This window comes from Ursus maritimus, unplaced genomic scaffold (assembly GCF_017311325.1).
Source record: "Ursus maritimus isolate PB19 unplaced genomic scaffold, ASM1731132v1 scaffold_2, whole genome shotgun sequence".
In the NCBI taxonomy this organism is placed as follows: Eukaryota; Metazoa; Chordata; class Mammalia; order Carnivora; family Ursidae; genus Ursus; species Ursus maritimus.
Window position 1 is genome coordinate 6,943,564 of NW_024424452.1, and position 25,201 is coordinate 6,968,764.

The window sequence follows — 25,201 nt, forward strand, 5'->3', positions numbered from 1 at the left end:
GAGGGAGCACACGCAGGGGGAGTGGGAGAGGGAGAAGCAGTCTTCCTGCCGAGCAGGGAGCCCAACGCGGGGCTCGATCCCAGAATGCTGGGATCAGGCCCTGAGCCAAAGGCAGAAAGACGCTTAACGACTGAGCGGCCCAGGCGCCCCTATAGTTTTATTTTCTTGTAACATCCTTATCTGGTTCTGGTATCAAGGTCATGGTAACCTTATAAAATGAGTTTGGCAGTATTTCCCCCTTTTCTATTTTTTGGAAGAGTTTGAGAAGGACTGGCATTAATTTTTTTCATTTCTGGTAGAACTCACCCATGAAACCATCTGGTCCTAGACTTTATTATTGAGGGGTTTTTCATCACTGATTCAGTCTCCTTACTTACCATTGGTCTATTCAGACTTTCTATTCATGATTCAGATTTGGTAGGTTGTATTGAGTTTCTAGGAATTTATCCATTTCTCCTACATTGTCCAATTTGTTGATGTATAGTTGTTCATAATAGTCTCTTATGCTCCTTTGTATTTTTGTGGTATCAGCTGTAATATCTCTGCTTTCATTTGTAATTTTATTTGAGTCCTCTCTTTTTTCCTTGGTAAGCCTAGCTAAAGGTTTGTTAAGTTGGTTTATCTTTTCAAAAAAACAGCTCTTAGTTTCATTGATCTTTTCTATTGTGTTTCTGGTCCTTATTCCTTTTTTTTAAAGACTTTATTTATTTACTTATTTTTTAAAGATTTTATTTATTTATTTGAGAGAGAGAGAGAGACAGCCAGCGAGAGAGGGAACACAAGCAGGGGGAGTGGGAGAGGAAGAAGCAGGCTCCCAGAGGAGGAGCCTGATGTGGGGCTCGATCCCAGAACGCCAGGATCACGCCCTGAGCTGAAGGCAGACGCCTAACGACTGAGCCACCCAGGCGCCCCAAGATTTTATTTATTTATTTGAGAGAGGGGGAGCATGAGTGGGTGGGAGGGGCAGAGGGAGAAGCAGACTCCGCACTGAGCAGGGAGCCCAATGCGGGACTCGATCGGCTGAAGGTAGACGCTTAACCGACTGAGCCACCCAGGCACCGTTCTGGTCTCTATTTCATTTACTTCTGGTCGAGATGGAATGGGAACTAAAGGCAGCTCTAGGCTCAGACTCTTCCCCATCTGCCAAACCACTTCTCGAGGAGTCACCGAGTTAGGTGCCGTTAGCACATCTTTGCTCACAGCATGTGATCATCTCCTTGGAAACCAAGAGCTATGACCCCGCATTCAGGGCTATGCAGATGGTCCAGCCAGAGTGACCAAAGTCCTTGTCTAAATGTCTGAAGTGGGGGTGGAAAGTGAGGAGGTGCACAGAACCCAGGGAATAGGGACACTTTTCAAAGTTGGATGAATTTCTCCAGATTCCTCAATGGCTCCATTTATAAATGTCCTCAATGCCCGGGTCAGTGTGGGTATCAGGGGAGGAGGCTAAGTTTGGTGCCAGGGGTTGGGAAGAGGGGGGTTTTGCCTAGTTATTTCTGAGCTTCTGACAAGACCCTAAAGCACCCAGACAAACTTCTCTTTCACAATAAGTTTCTGAGGATTGGTGCCAGGAAAGAAGCCCTTGAGGGTTAAGAGAGCTCTCATCCCACTCCTTTATTCCACCACACAGTGCCCTCTTTGTCTCTCCTCTTCCCACCAGATGAGACCAGCCTCCTCCCACAGCCGTGTGTTGATGGCATGTGCCACGACCTGGAGCAGCGGCGTGCAGCGATCACCCAAGGGCAGGGAGTAGAAAGAAGTGTGGAAGCCTGGCATCTCTGTATCCGCTCTGATGGGAGGAGAAAACCTTTCTTCTCTCCCTCCCTCCTTTTCCACGGCTGGATGTCGCTTTCTGGTTTTGAGGAGAGTGAGAGATCACTAGGGACAAGGGTTGAGGAAGGGTCAGCAGATGGAAAGCATCAGAACAAGAAGGAAAACATCTGCCCAGAAAATTGAATACAGAGCTCTGCGCCTGGGATACTGCCCGACCTGGAGAGAAGAGAGCTGAGCCAGTTGCTGCACCCACCATCAGTGATAATCTGGAGGAAATAAAAATATAAACTAATAATTTCTTGAGATTAAAAATCTGTAACATTTACAAATAGTCACCAGTACGGCAAGAATTCAGTTTAGCAGCAAGTTTACTCAAAGAACTGGAAATGCAGAGGCAGCATCCTGGGGTTTTTTGTTTGTTTGTTTGTTTGTTTGTTTGTTTTTTAAAGATTTTATTTATTTATTTTGACAGAGAGAGACAGCCAGTGAGAGAGGGAACACAAGCAGGGGGAGTGGGAGAGGAAGAAGCAGGCTCCCAGCAGAGGAGCCCGGTGTGGGACTCGATCCTGGAACACCAGGATCACACCCTGAGCCGAAGGCAGCCGCCTAACGACTGCACTACCCAGGCGCCCCAGCATCCTGGTTTTTATTCCACGCTGACCCCATCTGGCTCATTACCAGCATTTCCAGAATATTCTCCTTCCTGCACTCTGTACCATAAGGGCAAGCTCTTGCCCATGCAAGCATGCAATGCTGCGAGGCTGACAGGAAGGAAAGCCTGGGCACCAGAGACCACGAGCAACTGTGGATCCTAAACACCGAGTTTATCCTTCTTGACCTTCTGCTGCCCCATAGTGGGACCCACAGTTGACCCATGCCTCAAAGTCCTCTCCGCTTTGGCAGGTCCTTACTCTGTGACTTTACACAAGATTTTCCAGATCTAGTGAAGTCTTCCCCAAGTTTTAGGCCACTGCCCCCCGCCAACAATCAGACCTTCTTTCTCCATGATCATAAAGGCACAAAGCCCCTGGCGCCCTAGAGCCAAGTGGTGAGGATGGAGGACGGGAAGAAAGCCAAGCTCATAAGACCAGGAAGGACATCTTTGAAAGACATCATGGCCTATTCCAAGGGCAGAGAAAGCCAGTAAACTGAGCGCTGTTCTGTTTTCACAAGCTCAAGGGGCAATCCCTAGTAGGCATGAAAACGGGAGTTAGCAGGAAGGAAATATCAGAACCCCGATGATCAACAAGAGACACAAGGAGAAACATGCAGACACTCTGCGCCCCCCACCGCACGGTGCGTTTCCTTCCCTCCTTCCCCATCATATTCCCATTCTCACTTCCAGGCCTCAGCCCTCACATGGGAAGGGGTGTCAGAGTCAGCTCTTATCCAGGTACATCTGACCACACCCCTGCCCATGTGAGGCTGATCCCGCTTTAGAAAGTATCAGACTCCCCCCTCCCAGGGTTGGTGGGTAGAAAATGAGCCGACTTTGGGGTCATTCTGGCCAGGGTTCCTGTGGTGACTCTGCTAGTCACTAGATACTTCACAGTGGTTTCATCAAGTGACTTCATTATCTGGGCTCCTTGGCATCAACGACTCCTCTCACGTTATTGCGAGAATTCCAATTTCAAAAACTAGCCCATGTCAGGTGCATGTGGACAAGGGATGGGGTGTCTCTTGATCCACTCTTTTCCCCCATCGCCAAGGACATTGCTCAGCGTTTAGAACTTTCTCAGTAAACACGGTCCAGAGTTCATAGTCCATTCGGAGTTTTCCCTGAATGAATTCCTTTCCATTGACTGTTACAGCCACATGGAACCCTAAGGATCCTCCAGGCCATTTTGCATAAGAGGAAACAGACTCAGATACATAATTCTGTGGGTCATACAGACTGCCAGATGCAAAGCCAGACAAGGGGCCAGTTCCTCAGACCCCATAAGTTGTTGATACCAAGGCACAAAATTAGGGGCAAAGAGTGGGATTAGGGAACAAAAAGCCCCAAAAGCAGCAGAGAATCTGCAGGAGGATGAATCGGGAAAAGAGCCTGGACCACGTCTCCTGAGTAGGAGTGATTAAGGCACAGAGGACTGGGAAGGACATTGCCTGGAACAGAAAAGTTGTGTTCAGAGTCATTAGTAACAGAGGTGATGGATAAAGAGAGGAAGAGGGGGACACTAGGTCATTATAATAGATGGCATTTACCAAGCAAGGACTATGTACCAGGTACCTGTGATCTTATTTAAGTCTCACTAAAAAACACCTCTGTGATAAAGCTATTACTATCATATCCATTTTAGCAATGAGGAAATTGAGGCACAGAGGAATTAAGTAATTTGCTGAAGGTCACAAATTTAGCAGGCGGTGGTGGAGCTGGGCGTCAAACCCAGACATGCTGTCTGTGAAACCTGGATCGTTAACCAAAACTTTCACCATATTAGGGGTTACTGTTTTGAATAATCAGAAGGAGGGAAGAGGCAGCCCTAGGTAGGGATTATATTGATCCCAGAGAGTGGCTGTTCAGAGAGGATAGAGTAATGGAGCATTACTGAAAATGGGTGGGGGTGATGAGGAACTCTGGAATTTGGGGGGGCAGATAGTAAAAGAATAAAGAAGCAGACATAATTACTCTACAACCACACAACTGGACGGTCGAACTCTTGAATGGAAAGAAAAATTGCAAATACTAAAAAGATTAAAAATAATTTTTATTTGATTTTGGAATGCCTACGAACATTGTTGTTGTGTCTGGTTCCCTCAATATTCACAAGATATCAAAAGAAGTAAATTCTGTTCAACTGATGCAGGAGCTTCTGCAGATCTGTTTTCTCTCTCCCAGCCCATGGATAAGCTCCCTCTTGTGGCAAATGGGATATTACCTCTAAGACTCAAGAGACACCCATCCAAGTGGAAATGTGTGTCTTGGACCTTACTGAAGTAAAGGCATTAGGTGTACGGGTCCGCCGCAGCCCCGAGAGGCCAGCAGTGAGGGCTGGATCATCCTGTTTGCCCTGCGGTGGTAGACCGGCTTCCCCAAAATTGCACAATGCATACAGATGCAAGAGGGCCTTCCCTGCTCAACCCCCCTCCACCAAGACCGGAGCACACAGGTAGGTTGATCACCTTGGCGCACAAAATTCCCTCTGCCAGTGGGGATCCAAATGTAGACGGGAGGGGTGTGGGACCATCCCCTGAGGCAGGTGCTTGTCAGAGTTTGGAATTTCACCCTACTAGAGCCCACAAATTAACCTGTTACAGTTTCATGGATGCTGGCAGAAAACAGAAGAGCTCTGGGACATAGACAAAGGACTGTTGGTCATGACACAGCAAGCAGTATGAGCATCGTGTTGGCCAGGGTTACCCCGCACCCCTAAATCCCAGACAGTAACTCTAAAGGATCGAGTGGATGCTCTGTAGGCAGTAGGCTTGTGGTACAGTCAAGGACCACTGAACGTGCGGAATGCATGCTTTCCTAGTGAGCGGTCATGAGTCTGATCTTTTTCCAAAGGTTTCTTCAGGTTGCTCACTGCAAACACTACCCTGAGAAATGGCCCAGGTAAAGATCACACAAGGCTTGGCATTCTTGCCATGCCCAGTAAGAATATGCAGGAAGCTCGAGCTCAAGGCCCTTGGCAGATTGCCCTGCCCAACCGCACCCCTGACCCCCCACCTCTGTGCTGGGTTAGCCAGTTGTCCGTGTGAGCTCTGCAACCCACAAGATGATTGCTCCTCCTGCGGAGGCAGGATTGCATCCTACAGGTGCTAACACGCTGATCTTTGGTGACTCTCTGCACGTGTTGAGACGAGATTAATATGATTGGTGAGGAGTTTGCCATTGAATACGAATATAGAATGGTAATGAATTTAGCTCCATTGGAAACAAAAGCTTCTGTGGAAAAGTAAAATAATTATAGTTGACTGCATAGCAGAGCGGTAAAGTTATTACATAGTCATAATAATGAAAACAATGAAAATAGATCTAAGTTTTCATATTTAATATTTATATTAGGAGAATGGGTGATGGGAGACAGAAGTGTGTGATGGAGGCTGGCAAAGGGGAGAAAGTAGATCATCTCTTCCAGGATATCTATATAATGCCTGACACCGAAAGATCAAGAAAGCATTTGATCCAGAGACATGGAGGTAAACATCTCCAAAATAACCAGCTAAAATGTAAGCAAATCATTGTGTGAAAAATAAAGAAAAAGTATTTTGGAAACTATATTACTTTGCATAAACCAAGCATTAAAAAAATACTTATTATCTTGGGACGCCTGGGTGGCTCAGTCGGTTAAGTATCTGACTCTTGATTTCGGCTCAGGTCACGATCTCAGGGTTGTGAGATCAATCCTGGCATCAGGCTCCACGCTGGGCATGGACCCTGCTTAGGATTCTCTCCCTCCCTCTCCTTCTGCTCATTCCCCGTCTCTTTCTAAGAAGAAGAAGGAGGAAGAGGAGGAGGAGGAGGGGGAGGAGGGNTTAAGTAAAGAATTTTCACTGGGAAATAGTTGACAGAAAAAGGAAGGAACTGCGGAAAGATCCTGTAATTGGAAGTAACAATGTGGAAAACAATCTTTTAAAGATTTTTTTCTAAGTAATCTCTACCCCCAATGTGGCACTCAAACTCACAACCCTGAGATCAAGAGTCACGTGCTCCACCGACTGAGCCAGCCAGGCGCCCCTGGGAATTTATTTTATTTTTTTTAATATTTATTTATTTATTTATTTATTTATTTATTTATTTATTTATTTGAGAGGGAGAGAGAATCTGAAGCAGACTCCGTGCTGAGCGCAGAGCCCGACGCGGGGCTCAATCTCACGACCCCGAGATCGTGACCTGAGCCGAAACCAAGAGCTGGATTCTCAACGGACTGAACCATCCAGGTGCTCCCCGGAAATTTATTTTACACAAAAAAATAAACCCTCAACTGCTTTTATAGCTTTATAGGATAAAGTCAGTAATAAAAAAATTTTAAAAACACAACAGAGACAGAGACGATGCCATGAACAAAGCAGGAAGTGAGGCTGTGGGGGGTGGCCCTGTGTTCAGGGTCTTGTACCTTCTGGGGAATGTCAGATTGAGAGCTCTAGAGTAAAAACAAAGAAAAAAAGCAGGGTAGTGTTCTGGAGCTATGCCTACCACAATGGACAGATTCGTCAAATTCAACAAAGAAATCCCAGCCTGAGTGCCCTTGGACCCTGTATCCCTGGACAGCAAGCAGAAGTGGGAATCAGAGAACATCCCAGTGCAGTGGCTGAGGCCTGCCTGGAGGAGGAGTGCCCTGACATGCTCAGAGGGTTCACCTACTACCTGGACTAAGTATTCAGTGCTTCCTGTGTTTTGCTCGCCAGCAATGAGCAAGAGAAAGGCCAAGGAACCTCGAGAAGAGGGGACATAGCATGTTGAAGACCCAATGGAAGAGAGAGAGGGCTTAGAAGTATGGAATGGTGTTCCTCAGAATCCTGCTTAACCGACTAAAAATAATTCTCAAAAGCTCTGGCTTCAGGAAGGGACATTGCCGGCTCACTCCTGAGCTTTAAGGAAGGTGGCTAAGTTCAGATTCTGTCCTTACGTTGAGCACCCCAGGGAGAAACTGGCCTGGATAAGCCGCATGGACCTTTGCTTCTCTCTCTGATTCACAGTTTTTCTCATGCTGAATTGGGTGCACAATACGTGAAAATACTGTCTTTGATACTTGGTCATGGAAGTAAAACCAACTAACTCAGAAGGAAACAATTCAGCCAGTGATATTTCAAAGCAACTTCTGGCCCCCTGAACAAATTTGAAAAACCACATGACAGGAGAAGAATTTCAGATCAATAAGGAAACCCAAAGTCCAGGAACAGGCCGGGCTAAGGCAGACTGGAATGTGAGATTCCGCCCCGCCGTGGCAGGAGACATGGGTTGGGGTGAGGGCAGGGGGAGGGGACCTCTGGAGACCCCAGTCCTGGCCAGCTGTGGGACAAGGGGAGAGACACAGAGCCACTCAGACACCCAGAGAAACTTCCTGGAGGAATTCAGATGTCAGAGGAGGAAGTGAAGGCCAAGACAGCTGGCTGAGAAGAGATGAAAGATTGTTTGTGACCGGTCGGGCGTGAGATGGCTGAGGGGAGTGCCACAGGGCCTGACAAGGGACATGACTGAGGGCAAGACTGGGCTGTGGGCATCACTGGGCACACTAGGGAGGATAAGGGGCCCAGAGGAGCCAATGTGGATCCTTCCATGAGCACATCCTGCCTGCCCAACAGAGAACCAGCAACAAATTCTCCTTCAGGCAGGACCAAGTTCAAGTGTGCTCTGAGAATGCCCCACCCCGGGAGGACCTCATTGCCACAAACTGTCTCCTTGGCAATTCCTCAGTCCCTTTGGAATTGCATATTGCTCTATGTTGGGAGACCACTCTGCAAACAGCCCATCAGCCCCAAAGGGCACATGGGAAGAACTGCATGTCCATGTAACTGGCTTCCTCTGTATCCTTCATATTTTGTTTTATGCATTAAAATTTTTCTTGCCTGGGTGGCTCGGTCGATTAAGTGTCTGACTCTTGATTTCGGCTGAGGTCTTAATCTCAGGGTCTTGAGTTCAAGCCCTGCGTTGGACTCCATGCTGGGTGTGGAGCCTACTTAAGAAAGGAAAAAATTATCTTGAAAGAAAATAAATAATTTTCTTTAATATTTTTCTTTATTTATTAAAATTTAAAAAAAGTTATCTTGAGGATAACTGGCAAGGGAGGAGATGGCACAAAAGGCCAAGAACAACTGACCGAGAGGATGGGGTAACAGAGACCAAGAGTCGGACACTTAGGGGCGCCTGGGTGGCTCAGTCGTTAAGCATCTGCCTTCGGCTCAGGTCATGATCCCGGCGTTCTGGGATCGAGCCCCACATCGGGCTCCCTGCTCCGTGGGAAGCCTGCTTCTCCCTCTCCCACTCCCCCTGCTTGTGTTCCCTCTCTTGCTGCCTGTCTCTCTCTGTCAAATAAATAAAATCTTTAAAAAAAAAAAAAAGTCGGACACTAACCGACTGAGCCTCCCAGATGCCCCTAAAAACAAAGTTAAAAATATAAAGAAATTGGCATTTCTGTCCCTGTTCCATGTCGTGTTCAACCACAACATCCCATGCTGCCCTTTCCCTGACATTCCAGATTCGGGTTCCTTCTCCGATAATTTCCTCCTCACATCCATCGTAGGAGTTTGGCAGGAAAGTCCTGATCACACTTGGTTATGAGATTTCTTAGGTTTTTGTAATTAGTTTACACAACTTAATTTTCTGTTGTTAGGTTCTAATCATTACAGTATTAGGTTTTCATCTGTTTCATCCTCGCAATTCCAAAAGACAAAAGTTTCTTTCCACACGGTCACAGGAATTGCCTGATTTTCAGTCAGTGATTCCTGCTGCTGAGTTCCCTTTCTTCAGGCTCCCCGGCACTTCTGGGCCCCACCTCCCCAGACTTTGGTCCCTGACTTCCTTAAGCCCTTCACACTGTCCTTTTTGCCTTCAGCGAGCATTTCATTTTCATTATCAAAAGATAACTCAGTCAGGTGTCTAACCCTCCACAGAGTAAAACCACAGCCTTCAAGAAAGTTTCCAGAACATCTGTATCATCTCTGCATTCAGCCCCAATCCGGCCCCATGATCAAGCCCGGTTACCCTCCCTCCGTTTCCCTGTCCCAATTTCACTATCAGTCAGGATCTTCAGTTGCTGAAACAGAATCTCATTCTGACTTGAAGCAGAAAATAAACAGATTTATCAGGTAGCCTTGGAATCAACGGAGAGACTGGAAACCCTGGTTCAGAATCCGGCAGGAGAAGCACGGGGAAAAATCACACCACGGAACAAGTCCTGTAAACACACACGGCTGCCAACAGTACGGGCAATGACACCACCTCACTGGGCGCGGAGCACCCCACAGCTTGCAGCCCCGCTGCTCCCAGGACATGGCGCTTACAGCCGCTGCTGAGCTCCCCAGAAAGGCCCACACACTTTGCCTTCTTCTTTGCTCCACCGACACCTGCCTCAGTGTCCAGGGCACCAGCGCCTGCTTAACTGAACCCAAGCTGTACACACCCGTTCTGTTGCAAGGAAGTTGCAAAAAAGCAATCGGGCAACTTCTGCCCCTATGATGGAAAGGCCTGGACTCCCCAAGCATAGAAAGGGGTGCGGGGAGGCAGGGGCGCCTGGGTGGCTCAGTCGGTTGAGCGTCCAACTCTTGGTTTCAGCTCAGGTCGTGATCTCAGGGTTGTGCCATCAAGCCCCACGTCCAGCTCGGCAGGGAGTCTGCTTGAGATTCTCTTCCTCCTCCCTGCCCCTACTTGCGTAAGTGTGTGCATGCTCTCTCTCTCTCTTTCTCTCTCTCTCTCAAATAATTAATCTTTTTAAAGAAAGAAAGAAAAAGGAAGGAATGAACGAACGAATGAACAAAGGAAAAAAAGGAAAGGAAAGAGAAATGAAAAGAGAGAAAAGAAAAAAAAAGAAAAGAAAAAAGAAAAGAAAAGAAAAGAAAAGAAAAGAAAAGAAAAGAAAAGAAAAGAAAAGAAAAGAAAAGGGGCGCCTGGGTGGCACAGCGGTTAAGCGTCTGCCTTCGGCTCAGGGCGTAATCCTGGTGTTCAGGGATCAAGCCCCGCATCAGGTTCCTCTGATGGGAGCCTGCTTCTTCCTCTCCCACTCCCCCTGCTTGTGTTCCCTCTCTCGCTGGCTGTCTCTATCTCTGTCAAATAAATAAATAAAATCTTTGAAAGAAAAGAAAGAAAGAAAGGAAGAAGAAAGAAAGAAAGAAAAAAGAAAAGAAAGAAAGAAAAAAAGAAAGAAAGAAAGAAAGAAAGAAAGAAAGAAAGAAAGAAAGAAAGAAAGAAAAGAGAAAAAATAAAAGGGAGGGAGGCAGAATTGTGAATGTCCTCCATGCAGAACTCCAGTGTGCCGGCTGTGAAAGAGAGAGGGTCCCCCCCCAGCTGGGGTCTGCCCAAGCCCGGGCTTCGGCCATTTGCAGTTTTTCCAGAGGTGGTCTGACAACACCCAAATCCCCCCAGTGAGCCTAGGGTGAGATGTCATGACAGACCGGAAAGGCAACACACACCCCAGGCATCTGCCACTTAATAGCCCCCCTGCCCTCCTCCCTCATCCACTGGCATCTGTCACCTGGGGGATACACAAAGTCCCTGCCTGCAATCAGCCGTCTTGGCGCTCAGTTTGCACACCGTCTGTGAACGGGCTGAGTGCAGCCTCTGTCCCGGGCGGCTCGTGCATCCTTCTCTGTCACCGTCAGAGGAGGAGCCTGTCCTGTACACTCATTGGCTGCGGAGTCACCTTTCCCAGGCTGGGCTCACAGCCCAACCATTCCCATAACTACACCTGGCTTTAATTCCAAGTAATCTGCTCCAAGCTCCACAACCCAGGGCAGTCCAGAACCTTCTGGTCAGGCACAATGGGCACAATGGCGTCTGTCCTGCTGTCCCTGCTACTCCTTCTGGGTCCTGCAGTCCCTCAGGAGACCCACACTGGTGAGTGAGGAAGCCAGGGGAGCTCTGGGGGACAGATGGGCTGGAGAAGGGCCTCTAATGCAGCTGGGATTCCCGGGTATACTGTGGGAATGAGTGTCCAAGGCTGTCACCTAACTCAGCTCACGAACTTTGAGAAGCATCGAGGGGGCCTGTGGACTCATGCTAAATGAGGCCATAGAGAATCAGAAGCTAAAACCCTTAGTTTACAAATGAGCAAAACTGAGACCAGAGAGGTGAAGTGACCTGGCCAGGATCACACAGCCAGGACAGAGCAGGAGCCTTACAGGTGGAACTTCCTTTTCCTTCCTTTCTTCCAATGGCTGGATGAATCTGTCTGGTTCTTGGAGAAAGAGGGAACAACCCTAAGGGGCAGATGTGAAGGCAGCTTCACTGGAAAGTTGTAGAAGGAGATCTGTCCCCTCCCCCCACAGTCAGACCACAGTGCTACCTTAGCCCTGAAGGCAAGTTAGGGGGAAAGAAGCCAGCTGGAATCTGGGAAGCACCAGAGTCAACACTAGAATAGGAAAATGAGGCTGTTTCTTGGCCACAAATTTCAGGATGAAGAAATGTAAGCTAAACTGTGCATGTTTGAAACTCGTTACACTTAGAAACTATGAGAATATACGTTTTATTTGAAAATGTTAGTCACATCCTACACCAAAGTCTGTATTAGTCAGGGTTCTCCAGAGAAGCAAAACAAATAGCATGTATGTACAGAGAAACAGATGGATCTTAAGGAACTGGCTGGCCTAATTGAAGTCCGCAGGCCGGAGACCCAGAGAAGAGTGAGTGTTGCCGTCTTGAGTCCAAAGGCAGTGTGGAGGCAGAATTCCTCCTTCTTTGGGGGACTAGGCTTCTTTCGTGTGGCCTTCAACTGATTAGATGAGGCCCACCCACGATGAAGAGTAATCTGCTTTACACGAGGTCTAAAGTTAATCACATTTAGAAACTAATTACCTAGAATAATTTCAGTATGTGAACTAGGAATCTGCGATATGACCTCCAACATTATTTACCCCAATGTGAGTTATATCATGAATTAATTATTGGAAATGCTCCCCCTTCTCCAAGCCTCTGCCAAAATGTAAGATACAACCCTGGGAATTCTGAGATCCAGATCCTGGTCTTACCCTGTGCCAATCCATTCTGGGTCATCTCCTGAGTTTTCTGGTAAATTCTTCCTACACATTTGAATTCTACGTCTTAGATTAGGTTATGCTCCAGTAACAAAGTTTTTAGTGGCTTAACCCAGCAAATGTTTATTTCTTGCTCATGTAAAGTGAATACAGATAAGGCAACTTTCCTGTCTTCCCTGGGGTGACTCAGGAATCTGGGCTATTTGCATCTTGGGACTCCTGGTTTCATCCTGAGGTCTCCACAGTCATCACATAAATAAAAGAAAGACAGAACAAACCAGTTCATAGGGCCTTGGACCAGAAGAAAGATATCACACCCTCTCACATCCCCCACTGACAAAACTCAATCACACGATCCCAACATACGGACGAGGAGGCTGAGAAATATCGTCGTCTTATGTGTCGAGAAGAAACAATGGAGTGAAGACACAGAATGGTATCTGAATACCTCCCAGAATAGAGGGAGGGCCCTTTGCACTTCAGTGAGCCTCCAGAGGGGTGAGGCTCAGGGATGGGGAGGACAAGGCCCAGTGGCCACAGCCCCCTTCCTGGCCCTCTGCCGCCCCATGTTGGGCCTCCCTTGCATGGACCCCACACCTCAAAGTCTTCTCCTCTTTTTCAGGGCCTTACTCTCTGAGCTTCTTCTACACCGGGCTGTCCAGGCCCAGGGATGGCTTCCCCAGCTTCCAGGCCACTGCCTACCTCAATGACCAGGATTTCTTTCACTATGACAGTGAAGACAGGAAGGCCATACCCAGCTACCCGTGGAGCCAGATGGAAGGAATAGAGGACTGGGAGAAGGAGAGTGAACTTCAGAAGGCCAGGGAGGACATCTTCATGGTGACCCTGAAGGACATCATGGACTATTACAAGGACAAAGAAGGTGAGCGGACCGAGGACTGCCGGGGTGGAGGGTCTTAGCCCAAGAGGCAGCCCTGCAGGGGTGAGTGGAAAGGGGTCAGCAGGATGGAAATCATGGAGAGCAGGGTAGAAATACGCAGACACTCTGCATCCCCCCACCCCACAGCGCATCTGCTCTCCTCCTGCCCCATCCTGTCCCCTTCCTCACTCCCAGGCCTCCGCTCTCACAGGAGGCGCTGTCAGAGTCTGCTCTCATCCAGGCATGCGTCACCTCTCAGCTGCACACCCCGACCTCTCTGGGGCTGATCCTGCTGTAGAAAGCGTCAGACTCCCCTGCCCAGGGATGTCGGGGAGAGAGTGAGCTCACCCTGGGGCCGGTCAGACCTGGGTTCACAGGGTGGCCTGGCCAGTCACTAGCTATCGGACAGTGAGTGTGTTCTTAATTATCTGATCCAAACCCACGGAATTGGAACCTCCAAGAGATTCCATAAAACTTGCCTATGCAAATTCCAGGAAGGCTAGAACATCGTCGGTCTTGAGCTCCCCGGTCGTCCCGTCACCTGGGACAGCCACTAATAACCCGCTCAAATGAGATGCGTTGAATGATTGAGAGAAAGCGCCTCACACAAACCGTGGCCCATACCGGGAGCTCAGTAGGGACTGAACTCAAAGCCACACACTGTTAGAGTTACACGGGACCCTGAAGACCCTCCTGTCCCTAAGGAGCAGACTCGGGAGGGCTCACCCGGGCTTGTGGTAGGAGCAGGAAGAGGAGCCGGGCCCCCACCGCCCCCACCCCCACCCCCCAGCCCGCCTCCCCCGAGTCAGCCAGTCACAGGCTGGTGAACTGCTGATGCTAAATCATCATAGTGTGTGTGGAAAGATGGGTCTCTGAGCACAAGCTACGTGGAATCTGAACGTTTCCTAAAGGAGGCCAGAGTTCTGCAGACATCTGAAGGATAAGGAATGGGAAGCCCTGGTGAGGAAAATGCCCGGCCTGCACATCAGAAGTAGGGGAGGGGAGGCACAGGTGCCCAGGAAGGACACCGACAGACATGTGATTGGCTGGAGTAACAATGTCGAAGCAAGGAATTATGAGGAAAGAGGATAAGAGAGGAGGGGAGGGTGTGAGAGAACCATTAACGTTTCCGAGCCCCCGCCATGTTCCAGGCACAGGTGTAAGTAAACACTGGTAACGCTCACGACAACCCTCCGGAGCAGCACTGCGGCCGCTGCCGTTCCCAGGCTGAGAAGACTACGCGCTCGCGTGCAAGCCAGGTCGGGGTGCAGAGACATGGTGTGAGCCCAGGGAGCGTGAGATCAGAGCCTGGGCCCACAGACCAATCAGTTTCGGGTCCACACCGGCTGTGTCCCCCTCCCCGCAGGGGCCAGGCTCCAAGACTTGTTGCTCACTGGGCTGAGGGCATTTTCAGAGATTCGTAATGAAGATCTCAGACCCCAGAAAAGAGGGGAGCCGCGATCACATCATGTTTATTCAGGCGGTGACATCAGCTCCACTTAGAGTGGAGAAAAAAAGGAGAGATTTGGCAATCTGTGTAAAACTCCGAATAATTTCTGTTCAACTTGGAGATGGCACTTCAGTGCGGTTCTGTCAGGTTCCTAAGAACTCCCAGTGGGTTCGCAATTCACTAAATGAGATGATGCAGGAAGGTGGGGGGACAGGGTGCGTGGTGGGTACTCCCTGACCCTCCCCCGCCAGAAAGGACGCATCGCAGCTCAGACGGGCCTAAAGCACCAAACCAAAGCAACTTTCCCTCTTCTGCTTCTTGTCTGGCTTATAACCCGTTTGCCAAGATAAAGGGACCATGTGCTTAGATGTCCTCGCTTTCTGTTGTTTCTGCAAACCGTATAGGAGTGGAAGTTATTAAAACAGAGTCAATGCCAGGCTGACTGACTTCCCCCGGGGGGGGCCGGGGAGGGTGCAGGGTCTCACACCTTTCAGGGAATGTTTGGCTGTGAGCTCCAGAGTAACAAAAGCAGCGGAGCATTCTGGAGGTACGCCTACAATGGAAGGAATTTCATCGAGTTCAACAAAGAAATCCCAGCCTGGGTCCCCCAGGACCCAGCAGCTCTGAACACCAAGCAGAAGTGGGAGGCAGAAGAAGTCTACGTGCTGCGGGCCAAGGCCTATCTGGAAGAGGAGTGCCCGGCAATGCTGCGGGGGTACCTACAATACGGCAAGACCTACCTGGACCGACAAGGTAACGCCCCTTCCCGCTTCCTATGTCCTGCTCCCCCGCTCTGAGCTGAGAAAGACCAAGGTGATCTCAGGCTGGGAGCCCAGGGAGCATCTGGGGCCAATCCCGTGGTGGTGTCTGTCTGACGATGCCTCCCGGCTGGGCAGTGGACAAAGGCAGGTGTGGACAATGCCTGCCTGTCACAGCCTGATTTGTCACAAGCCCAGACTGTGGCTTGGGAAACAGTGAGAACGAGGGTCCTGTGGGACAGAGCAGGGTCAGGTCTGATGAATAGAGCCACAGGCAGAACTAAGGCACGGAGCCGAGGCTGGGGGCGGGGGAGCCCCAAAGCTCACTCAGAAGTTTGGGAAAAAATAGAAAAATGAATGGGGGTTATTCACAATTTCTTGCCATCAGATGTCAATACACGGTGGAGGGACAGGGGAGCCCGAGGACGGCCGTGGTCATTCCACGATCCAACGGGGAGGTTCCTGGGAACCTTCAGCCTTCCCTGATCTTCGTAAAGGTTCCCTGGGGAGGCTGACACAGAGCTTGGAGCTCTGCTTATCACTGATGCCCAGAGAGCTGGAGGGAGCAGGGAGCCATCGAGGGCAGGCCCTTGATATCCACGCTCTGTCCCTCTGCAGATCCCCCCTCCGTGTCCATCACCAGCCACGGGACCCCAGGAGAAACTCAGACACTCAAATGCCGGGCCGATGGCTTCTACCCACGAGAAATTGAGCTGCACTGGATTCAGGGGGACGATACACAGGAGACTGAGTCCGGGGGAGACATTCTTCCCAGTGGAAACAGCGCATACCAGTCCTGGGTGGTGCTGTCAGTTTCTCCGCAGGGCAGAGCCTCCGACTCCTACTCCTGCCGCGTGACTCACAGCAGCCTGGCCCAGCCCCTCACTGTGCTGTGGCAGGGAGCGAGGGCGGAAGGCTCCCAGGGCGCCCGGGAGCAGTAGCCACCCCTCCTGCAGGGCAGGAGAGATGAGCTCTAGAAATCATCGTGGCATCACCAGTGAGGCCAGGGGTCAGGTGGTGGATTCAAGGACAGGGAACACTGCCAGCCACTGAGCTGACTCCCGGCTGAATTGTCTTGCAAAGCCTCATTATCTAATCTGTCAATTAAATCAACAGTAATCACCTTGCCTAGCACACAGTGTAGAAAGGTATTTTTAAACTGAGATGATATAAAAATGTGAGTAGATGTTACCATTCATCCTGTGCTTCTAAGCCTTCAATTCATCTGAAATTCACCTGGTATCAACTCAAAGCAACGTTCACGGGACATCCTGCCCCAGGGGGTCCACTGTAGCATGGCGTGGACCACCTGGTCCCTAGGGCCTTGTTCAGGAGCTCACTGGGGACATCCCCTCTGTTGTGAGGTCGTAGAACATCTTTAATACAAACCCATACCTCTCCTGTGCCTCAGTTGCCCAGACCTGCCTCCTTCCTGTGAGACGCCGCCCTCCGTTCCAGCAGCTCCACACCTTCTGGCCTGGGAGCTGCCCCAGACCATAGCTCATCTGAGAGGTTTCCTCCCCCAGGAAGCGCTCCCAGGGAAACAGGAATTGGATGACCTTGGACTCCTTCCAAATTCACTTGAGTGTGTGTGTTTTTTTAACCCAGTGACCCACCACCATCCACAGGTTTAAAAACCCCGAAAGACAGCAGAGCTCTCACATCTGACCTTTCTACGAAGCCCATCTGTATGACTCGGACTCCTTCCCTTCCCAGCCCCAGCCTCCAAGCTGAGCTGCTTAAGGAAATCATCCCCAGCACTCAGAATTCCGAGCCGACCGCTATCTTTCTTGAAAGCCTAAATTTGACCATTCTACTTGTTATTTTTGATACTTTGACCCAGTTTGGAAATCAAAGCTGAGAAATAGCTTCCTCAGTCTATGTGAAATCCGCATTCCTCTCCTCTAGAACCACAAAAAAAAAAAAAAAAAAAAAGTCCAATTTGAACAGTAGAGGCTGCAGAAGAAAACAATCCAAATAGTCAAAAGAGGGAAAAATAGAGCCATGAACAAATAAAACCACGTGACAGGAGAAGAATTTCAGATCAATAAGGAAACCCAAAGTCCACAGGAGCAGGCCAGGCTAAGGCAGGCTGGAATGTGAGATTGCGCCCCACCGGCAGGAGACATGGGTTGGGGTGAGGGCAGGGGGAGGGGACTTCTGGAGGCCCCAGTCCTGGCCAGCTGTGGGGGAAGAGGAGAGAGACACAGAGCCGCTCAGACACCCAGAGAAACTTCCTGGAGGGATTCAGATGTCAGAGGAGGAAGTGAAGGCCAAGACAGCTGGCCGAGAAGAGATGAAAGATTGTTTGTGACCGGTCACGCGTGAGATGGCTGAGGGGAGGGCCACAGGGCCTGACAAGGGACATGACTGAGGGGGGGGCTGGACTGTGGGCATCACCACACCCACGGTGTGGGTCCTTCCACAAGCACCTCCTGCCCGCCCAACAGAGAACCAGCAAAAGATCCTCCAGCTGGCAGGACCAAGTTCAAGTGTACTTTGAAGACGCCCCACCCCGGGAGGACCCCATTGCCACAAACTGCCTCCTTGGCAATTCCTCAGTCCCTTAGTACTACCTTGTCTCTCTCAGAGATTCCTCTGGAGACAGTTCAGCAGCTAGACTGCAGGGACAGAGGGCTTGGATTTAAGCAGGAGATGCCAACAGGATACGGGACTTAACCGTAGTTGCTGTTAAGGTCCTCTCCAGTGTGGCAACACTGCGTTTCCAGCCCGGCTTGTACTAGAACTTAACAAACATACATTTACAGTTTTCTATTTCCTTTGCTCGTTTATTGGTGCATTCACTCAAGAATCATATATTATTTATTTTCTGCTTGGCACTCTAATAAACACCGAAGACCAAGCAGAACAAGTGGGTACCGCCCCTTCCCGCAAGGAATTTGTTCTGCTTATTTTAACCTCTGTCGAGGTTCAACGCACATCTTAGCTCCTCTCGTGACCACTGCAATGATCACTAATTCCAACACATACTTGTCCATGCTGTCTCTCAGAAATATCAGGGAAGATTTCCAGAAAGACATTGAGTGAAGCCAGGGTCCACACTATCTCAGCAGCATCCCAGGCCATTCTCTGTTTTTGTTCCTCTCCAAGTGAAAGGAAAAGAATCAGCAATGGGAATTTCTGGGGGAAGAGCATTTGGAGCCGAGAGCACACAGCAGATGCCAAGTCCCCAGGGCAGGAGCAATCGTGGTGTTGGAAAGGCAGAATAATGACCAGTGGGCTGGAGCATCGTGAACACGTGAAGAGTCAGAAGATGTTGAAAAGGGAGGTAGTGGTCAGATCGCGCGTTCCCCCTGGGAAGGAGTTTCTGCCGCAAACAGCAACATCTGGTAGGTTTTAACCAAATGGCGATAGGATTTACTTTAGGTTTGTTTTTTGTTTTTTTTTTAAGATTTTACTTATTTATTTATTTAGAGAGAGAGAGCGTGAGCAGGGGGAGGGGAGAGGGAATGGAAGAGGAGAAGGGGAGAGGGAGAAGCAGTCTCTCTGCTGAGTCAGGAACCCAATGCCGGCTCTGATCCCAGGACCTGGAGATCATGACCTGAGCCAAGGTCAGACGCTTAACCAATGGACCCAGGCGCCCCTGCTTTAGGTTTTTAAAACATCCCTTTGGCTGTTGTGTGAGGAAGGGACAATGGTGACACAAGGGTGAAAACAGGGAGACCAGAAACAAGTCCCGGGGAAGGACTCGGGCTGGAATCCTCGCAGCTGTGAAGGTAGTAAGCCGCTGGAGTTCAGGATTTATTCCGGAGATCAAGCCTACAGGACTTACAGATGGACCCCATGAGCCCTGAGTTTGCTGATGCGTTCGATATGAGCTGTGGGGGGCAGTGGTGACTCAAATTCGAATCCCAGGTCTTGGATCTGAGTCATTCCTGGCAGCACCCTCCTCCACAGGCTGTCCTGTAACACACAGCCCCCAGCCCCAGCCCCAGCCCCTTTGATGGCTCTCACTCCACCTGATTCCTACTGCTGGAGCACCTAGAAGCTTCCTGCTTCTCATCTGAGGAAACACTTGCCAGATGACCCACCCGGAATAGTAGAATAGTGTTTCTCCAAACCAATCCGTGCTATTCCTTCCTGCGTCCTTCCTCGCTCTTACAGCTCAGACCTCTGTCTTCTCCCACTAGCCCGAGCTGCAAGCTAAGGTCCCAATTCGCCTCGCGTTCGCATCCTCCCCTTGCCTGGCCCCACCCTGCCTGCACACCCCGCGTTGAGCCGGTCCTTCCAGACCACCCTCCCTCGCCCTCTGGACGCAGCTTCAGCGTGGCCCACGCGCCCCCTCGTGGTCGGAAGGCAAAGGTGCAGTCTGGTCTCGCTCACCAGGGCGCGGTCTCCTCCCGCCTGAGTGCCAGGAAATGCACGCGCACCCCTAGAACCAAGCAAGCTTAAGTGGCTGGATTTATATTCCCCACAACAGCAGAGCTCCGGGAAGCAGAAATGCTTTCTACCTGGGAGGTGAATAACTGCTATCGCTCATTCCTAAACTAAGAGCTGGCAGAGAGGGGAAAAGATCCAACTGAACGCTTCCCTGAAGCCCCCTTAGACCTGCTCCTCCTGCACGTGGCTGCCCCAGAGTTTATTTGCTCCCTTCTTCAGTCCTGACCCGATACTCCTCGCTCTCACCCGCTCTGGTTCAAGGGCTGGCGTTTGGCTTTGAACTTCAAATCCCAGCGCCAACTTCAGGCAAAAACAATAAACTAGTAACAGGAGGAGGCTTAACCAATGTGGCATTTAGGAATGCCCCCTCAGCAGCAAGGAATAGCGTAATTGACTGCAGTTGGCTCAAACAGCAAGAGGGATTTTTTTTCTCAGCCCCGGGCCAGCCTCTCTATGGGGCTTGGTCGCCCTCTACTGGTCACAAAAAATAACTGCAGCAGGTGTCAGGAAGGCGTCCTCGCAAATTCGACACAAAGCCCGGAAGCATGGCCCTGAGGTGAGGACCAAAACCTCTCCCCCCTCCGCCCCCCCAGTTCCTGCCTTTGATCACGGAGGGAAACCTTCCTAGGAAGACACACCTACCCAGCCCTTCCGACTTCCCTTTACATCTCACTGCCCAAAGCCAGTTTCTGAGTACCTGCCACAGCCTGGGCCCCTTTCATGAGATTAAGAGTTTTCTGTCAATTCTTGTCAAAATCAGAGGGCATTTTTTAGCACACAAGAAGAAGGGAGATTATTTGGAGGTAAACACCCAACAGTTTCTGTTACACTTGAAAAAAAAATATGATATAATGTTAAAAAAAAAAAGCAGTTACCTCACTTAACGAAACATTAGCACATTCCCATTAATGTCAGGAATAAAACCAGAATCCCTATTTCCACAATTATTCAATATTTTTCTAGAACTTCTAAGTTAATTCCTTAAGACGAGGAAATGAGAAGTTCAAATACTAACAATCATGAAATGAATTGACACTTACTAGGAGATGCTCTGCCTCCCTACCTAGAAGACTCCAAATCGATGGCCAATTCCCTGAAATAAGCCAGAGTTCAGAAATGTGGGTGACAAGCAAATATACAAGATCAATAGATTGCCTATATACCAACAACGACAAGTAGTTGGGAAATATTAAAAAAGGAAACCCAACCACAATCGCTTTAAAAGAAATAAAAATAAAATACCCAGGAGTGAATGGATGTTTTCCTCGGGGTCGATCAGGGTGTCCCGATTTATACAGGTTATTGTTTGCAGTGGAGTTCCCCACCTTTGGCCTTGAACCTGGTATTTGTCACTTCTCTTTAGGAACCTGATGAAGGGCTCTCCCTGCCCTCCTGGCTCCAGCCGTCAGGCATATCCCATCTCCTATTCAGACTTCCTCCCTACCAAGCTGTGTAAAGGGTCTGGAGAACCAAACACAGGCCAGGTTACAGTGGCCTGAGAACAATTTATCTTAGATATGGGCATAAATTCTTAATATAATACTAAACCCCCCCTCCAAAAAAAAAAAAGTACAAAACAGCGTGCATGTGAGTTAGTATGGGTTACTGGCTAAGCAAGCAGACTGGAATAAGATTGAATGTTGTTTTTTTTTTTAAGATTTTATTTATTTATTCGACAGAGATAGAGACAGCCAGCGAGAGAGGGAACACAAGCAGGGGGAGTGGGAGAGGAAGAAGCAGGCTCATAGTGGAGGAGCCTGATGTAGAGCTCGATCCTATAGCGCTGGGATCACGCCCTGAGCCTAAGGCAGACGCTTAACCGCTGTGCCACCCAGGCGCCCCTAAAATTGAATGGTTTTGACTAGAAGCTCTGCCATTTATAACTATGTGATCTCTCTGCCTCAGTTTTCTTGTCTGTAAAATAACAGTGGTGCATACTCCAGAATGTGATGAGGGTTAAGTGAGCCAACACAGGTAACAGACTTTAGTGGCAGGTATTTAATAAACATACAAAAATAATTAGCTGCAGGGACGCCTGGGTGGCTCAGTCGGTTAAGCATCCGACTCTTGATTTCAGCTCAGGTCATGATCTCAACGTCGTGAGATCGAGCCCTGTGTCGGGCTCCATGCTCAGCAGAGAGAGAGTCTGCTTGAGATTCTCTCTCCCTCTGCCCCTCCCCCCCCACTAGCTTGTGCTCTCTCTCTCTTTCTCTCAAACAGATAAATAAATCTTTAAAAAATAATTAGCTATATTACGTATTGCTACCATGGTTATTGTTACTGAGAGAAAGGCTTTCTTAAGCCACGTGCTGTTCAAATCTCTACCCAAAGCAAAAAGCAAAATGTTTCCCAGGTAGTAATGTTGCTTAGGGACCACCCAGAGAGACAATTTCGTTAAACTAAAGCTGCCTGGATGGAAAATTACATATTAATAGCTGTACATTAATATTTGAAATGTGGGAGCATGAGGGTGGCCCCCAAATAATTTCAATATACACACTGTTCTCATTTCACTACACCCCATTAACCTTGCCTTGCCTTCTCTCATCCATGCTGTCTCTTAGGCTCACAGCACCTGCTGAGGGAGCAGTCGGCTTCCCTGGACCCTTGAGCACCCAACCGTTAATATGAGGGTCTTAAAACACAGTGGGCGAGTCAGTGTCAGATTTCCTTCTCAGGCAAAGGGGCAGCACTGCCGCTTTCAGGATTCAGAGGCATTTCTTCTCTAGGTGGTAGGCTCGACTGCAGTTGCACCGTACTGCCACGAGAGGGCACCATATACCGTGCTAACGGACTTGGAGAGGTTCGTCCCAGCAGCTTTAAGAACGTGTGGGGCTGGCGGGAACCGTGGTTGGCGTTTCTCTTCATGTTTGCTGATCCCTTTTATAATTATGGGATCATCTCACTTCGTTTTCACACCTGTCCTCCTGCAGTTCCACCTGAATGTCCTGAAGACCTCTCAGAATCCCGAGTTCAAATACGATCTTCCCCCTCCACCCCATCCCCAGAGGAAACCAAAACAATTTCCCTTCTTCCCCTCCCCCTATCCCTCTCCCCTCCCCCCTCCCCTTTTCCCTCCTCCCCGTACCCGTTCCTCCCCTCACCCCTCCCCCTCCTCCTGATTTCTCCATCTCAGTTAAGGGCATCTTTACCCTCCTAACCACCCAAACTAAGACCTTTGGTTTCTGTCCCCTCCCTTTCAACCCAGACAGCCTAGATGTCACCAAAACCAAAATACGCTCTCACTCTGGTCCTTTTCTCCACCCAGATAGCTCCTGTCTGACTGTGCCTCCCTCCGGCACAGTCCTCCCCAGTCCCCGCCTTTCCTATCATCCTTGATGCTCTGACAACACAGGTGAGATCATGTCATTTCCTTCTTTAAAGGTCAAGAAAGGTGGAAATAACGCAAGTGTCCATCCAAGAGTGAATAGGTAAACCAAATGTGGTCTAGCCACAAAATGGAATATTAGTCAACGTTAAAGAAGTAGGAAATTCCAGGGGCTCCTTGGTGGCTCAGTGAGGTAAGCAACTGCCTTGGGCTCAAGTCATGATCCCAGGGTCTTGGGATCGAGCCCCACATCCGGGATCCTGCTTCTCCCTCTCCCTCTGTCTCTTACGTGCTTGTGCTCTCTTTCTCTCTCAAATAAATAAAATCTTTTTTTAAAAAAGTAGGACATTCTGACACATGTTCCAACACAGATGATCCTTGAGGACATTATGCTAAGGGACAGCAGGGCTTGGATTCATCCAGAACTGACTGTTGGACCCAGATAGTTTTATCAATAGGCCAGGCTTTTGAGACAACAGTCCCAACATATGGCAAAGGATGTGACAGAGGGATCTACTTCTAACATATGCCGATTTGAAGAAAACCTTTAAATCAGCTATTTCCTTGGTCTCTGCTGTCCATTTTTAACTAAAGGAAATTTCTGGGTTGAATTTACTTTTCTGAGTAGATCTTCCTACTGAAAGAAAGGGAAGTTCTCAGTTGTCATTCTCTACCTGGGAATAGCTTTGCCTAAAAAGTAATAAAGCTGCCATTCCGGTTTCCAAACAAGGCTTTTTGGCTTTGGTTACCGCAAATCTGTCTGAAGTCGCTTCGTGCAGCTAAGAGGACACACCAGCCAAGAGTTTGTCAGCCCTGGAGCCGCTCCTGGATCTTCCAGTTCCTACGTGAGCACTCTTGGCAACTTACTTATGCTCCTGCGTTTTGTTGTTGTTGTTGTTTAAATTTTATAAAGATTTTATTTGTTTATCTGAGAGAGAGAGCACGAGCGGGGTCATGATCGGCTCAAGTCATGATCTCAGGGTCCCGGAATCAAGCCCTGCATCAGGCTCCGCATTCAGCAGGGAGTTTGCTTGGGATTCTCTCCCCTTCTCTCTGCCCCTCCCCCTGCTTGCATGTCCTCAAGTGAGCTCTCGCTCTCTCTCAAATAAATAAATATATCTTTAAAATAAAATAAAATAAAATAAAAAAATAAAATAATATGCCAGCCATCAACAGGCTTGCAGTTTGGCTGTGGTTGTTGTCAGTCTGATTAACCCATCAAGACCAAAAGAACCAAAATAGTGCTTTCTGATGTAAATATAATGCAAGCACATACAAAATGTTCAGTTTTCCAGTAGCCACATTTTGACAGGCGGAAAGAAACAGGTGGAATTAACTTTAATGCTATATTTTATTTAACATGATCTGTTCAAAATACCACTTCCACATATACATTTTTAAATTATTGTTAAGCTATTAAATGATATATTTTACGCTTTAAAATAAATTAAAATATTTAAGTTTTTAATTTTAAATGTTATTAATATATCTTACATCTACATTCCTTTTTTTTTATATGAAGTCTTTGAAATCCAGTGTGTATTTTACATCAAAGGACATCTCAGTTGGGATTAGACACATGTCAAGTGTTCAATAAGCCACATGTGGCTAATACCTACCATATTGGAAAAAGCAGGACTAGAATCTTAAGCCAAAGAAGATACTTAAGGCAGAACATTGCCAAATCCAAACCCCTGCTGACCAAACAGAATGCAATGATTTCTCACAAAGTCGCATTTCTAGTTCTGTGGCGAAAGCTGAGGCAGGAGAGAAGGCTTTCTCACATATTTGGGTGACCATTTTCCTCTGCTGTAAATTGTTTAAAGCCAAATGAAGTCTTTTTTTAAAAAATATTTATTTATTTATTTGAGAGAGAGAGCGTGAGTGGGAGGGGCAGTCAGAGAGGGAGAGAGAATCCCAAGCAGATTCCACACTGAGTGCAGAGCCCAACATGGGGCTCCAACCCAGGACCCTGAGAC

General features: G+C 48.7%; 1 protein-coding gene and 1 long non-coding RNA gene across 6 annotated transcripts in view; both read left to right on the forward strand.

Annotated features, from left to right (window-relative positions):
• The window catches only part of LOC121103739, a 29,280-nt gene extending 27,182 nt beyond the window's left edge, over positions 1-2,098 (forward strand). The window contains exon 2 of the long non-coding RNA XR_005835951.1: positions 1,661-2,098. This is a non-coding gene — a long non-coding RNA (uncharacterized LOC121103739). The remainder of the gene's footprint in view (positions 1-1,660) is intronic.
• Positions 2,099-2,332: 234 nt separating this feature from the next.
• Positions 2,333-17,073, forward strand: AZGP1 (alpha-2-glycoprotein 1, zinc-binding). Of its 5 annotated transcripts, XM_008698393.2 has the most exons (5): positions 2,333-4,883; positions 5,783-5,916; positions 13,028-13,288; positions 15,213-15,488; positions 16,112-17,073. In XM_008698393.2, exons 1-5 carry the CDS (start codon positions 4,687-4,689, stop codon positions 16,432-16,434), a joined length of 1,191 nt encoding a protein of 396 aa, XP_008696615.1. In that variant the 5' UTR covers positions 2,333-4,686; the 3' UTR covers positions 16,435-17,073. The 5 variants fall into 5 exon arrangements, with proteins under 5 accessions (XP_008696615.1, XP_008696616.1, XP_008696618.1 ...); XM_008698394.2 differs by lacking the exon at positions 5,783-5,916 and having other exon boundaries at positions 13,140-13,288; XM_008698396.2 differs by lacking the exon at positions 5,783-5,916 and having other exon boundaries at positions 2,333-3,069.
• Positions 17,074-25,201: the final 8,128 nt, after the last annotated feature.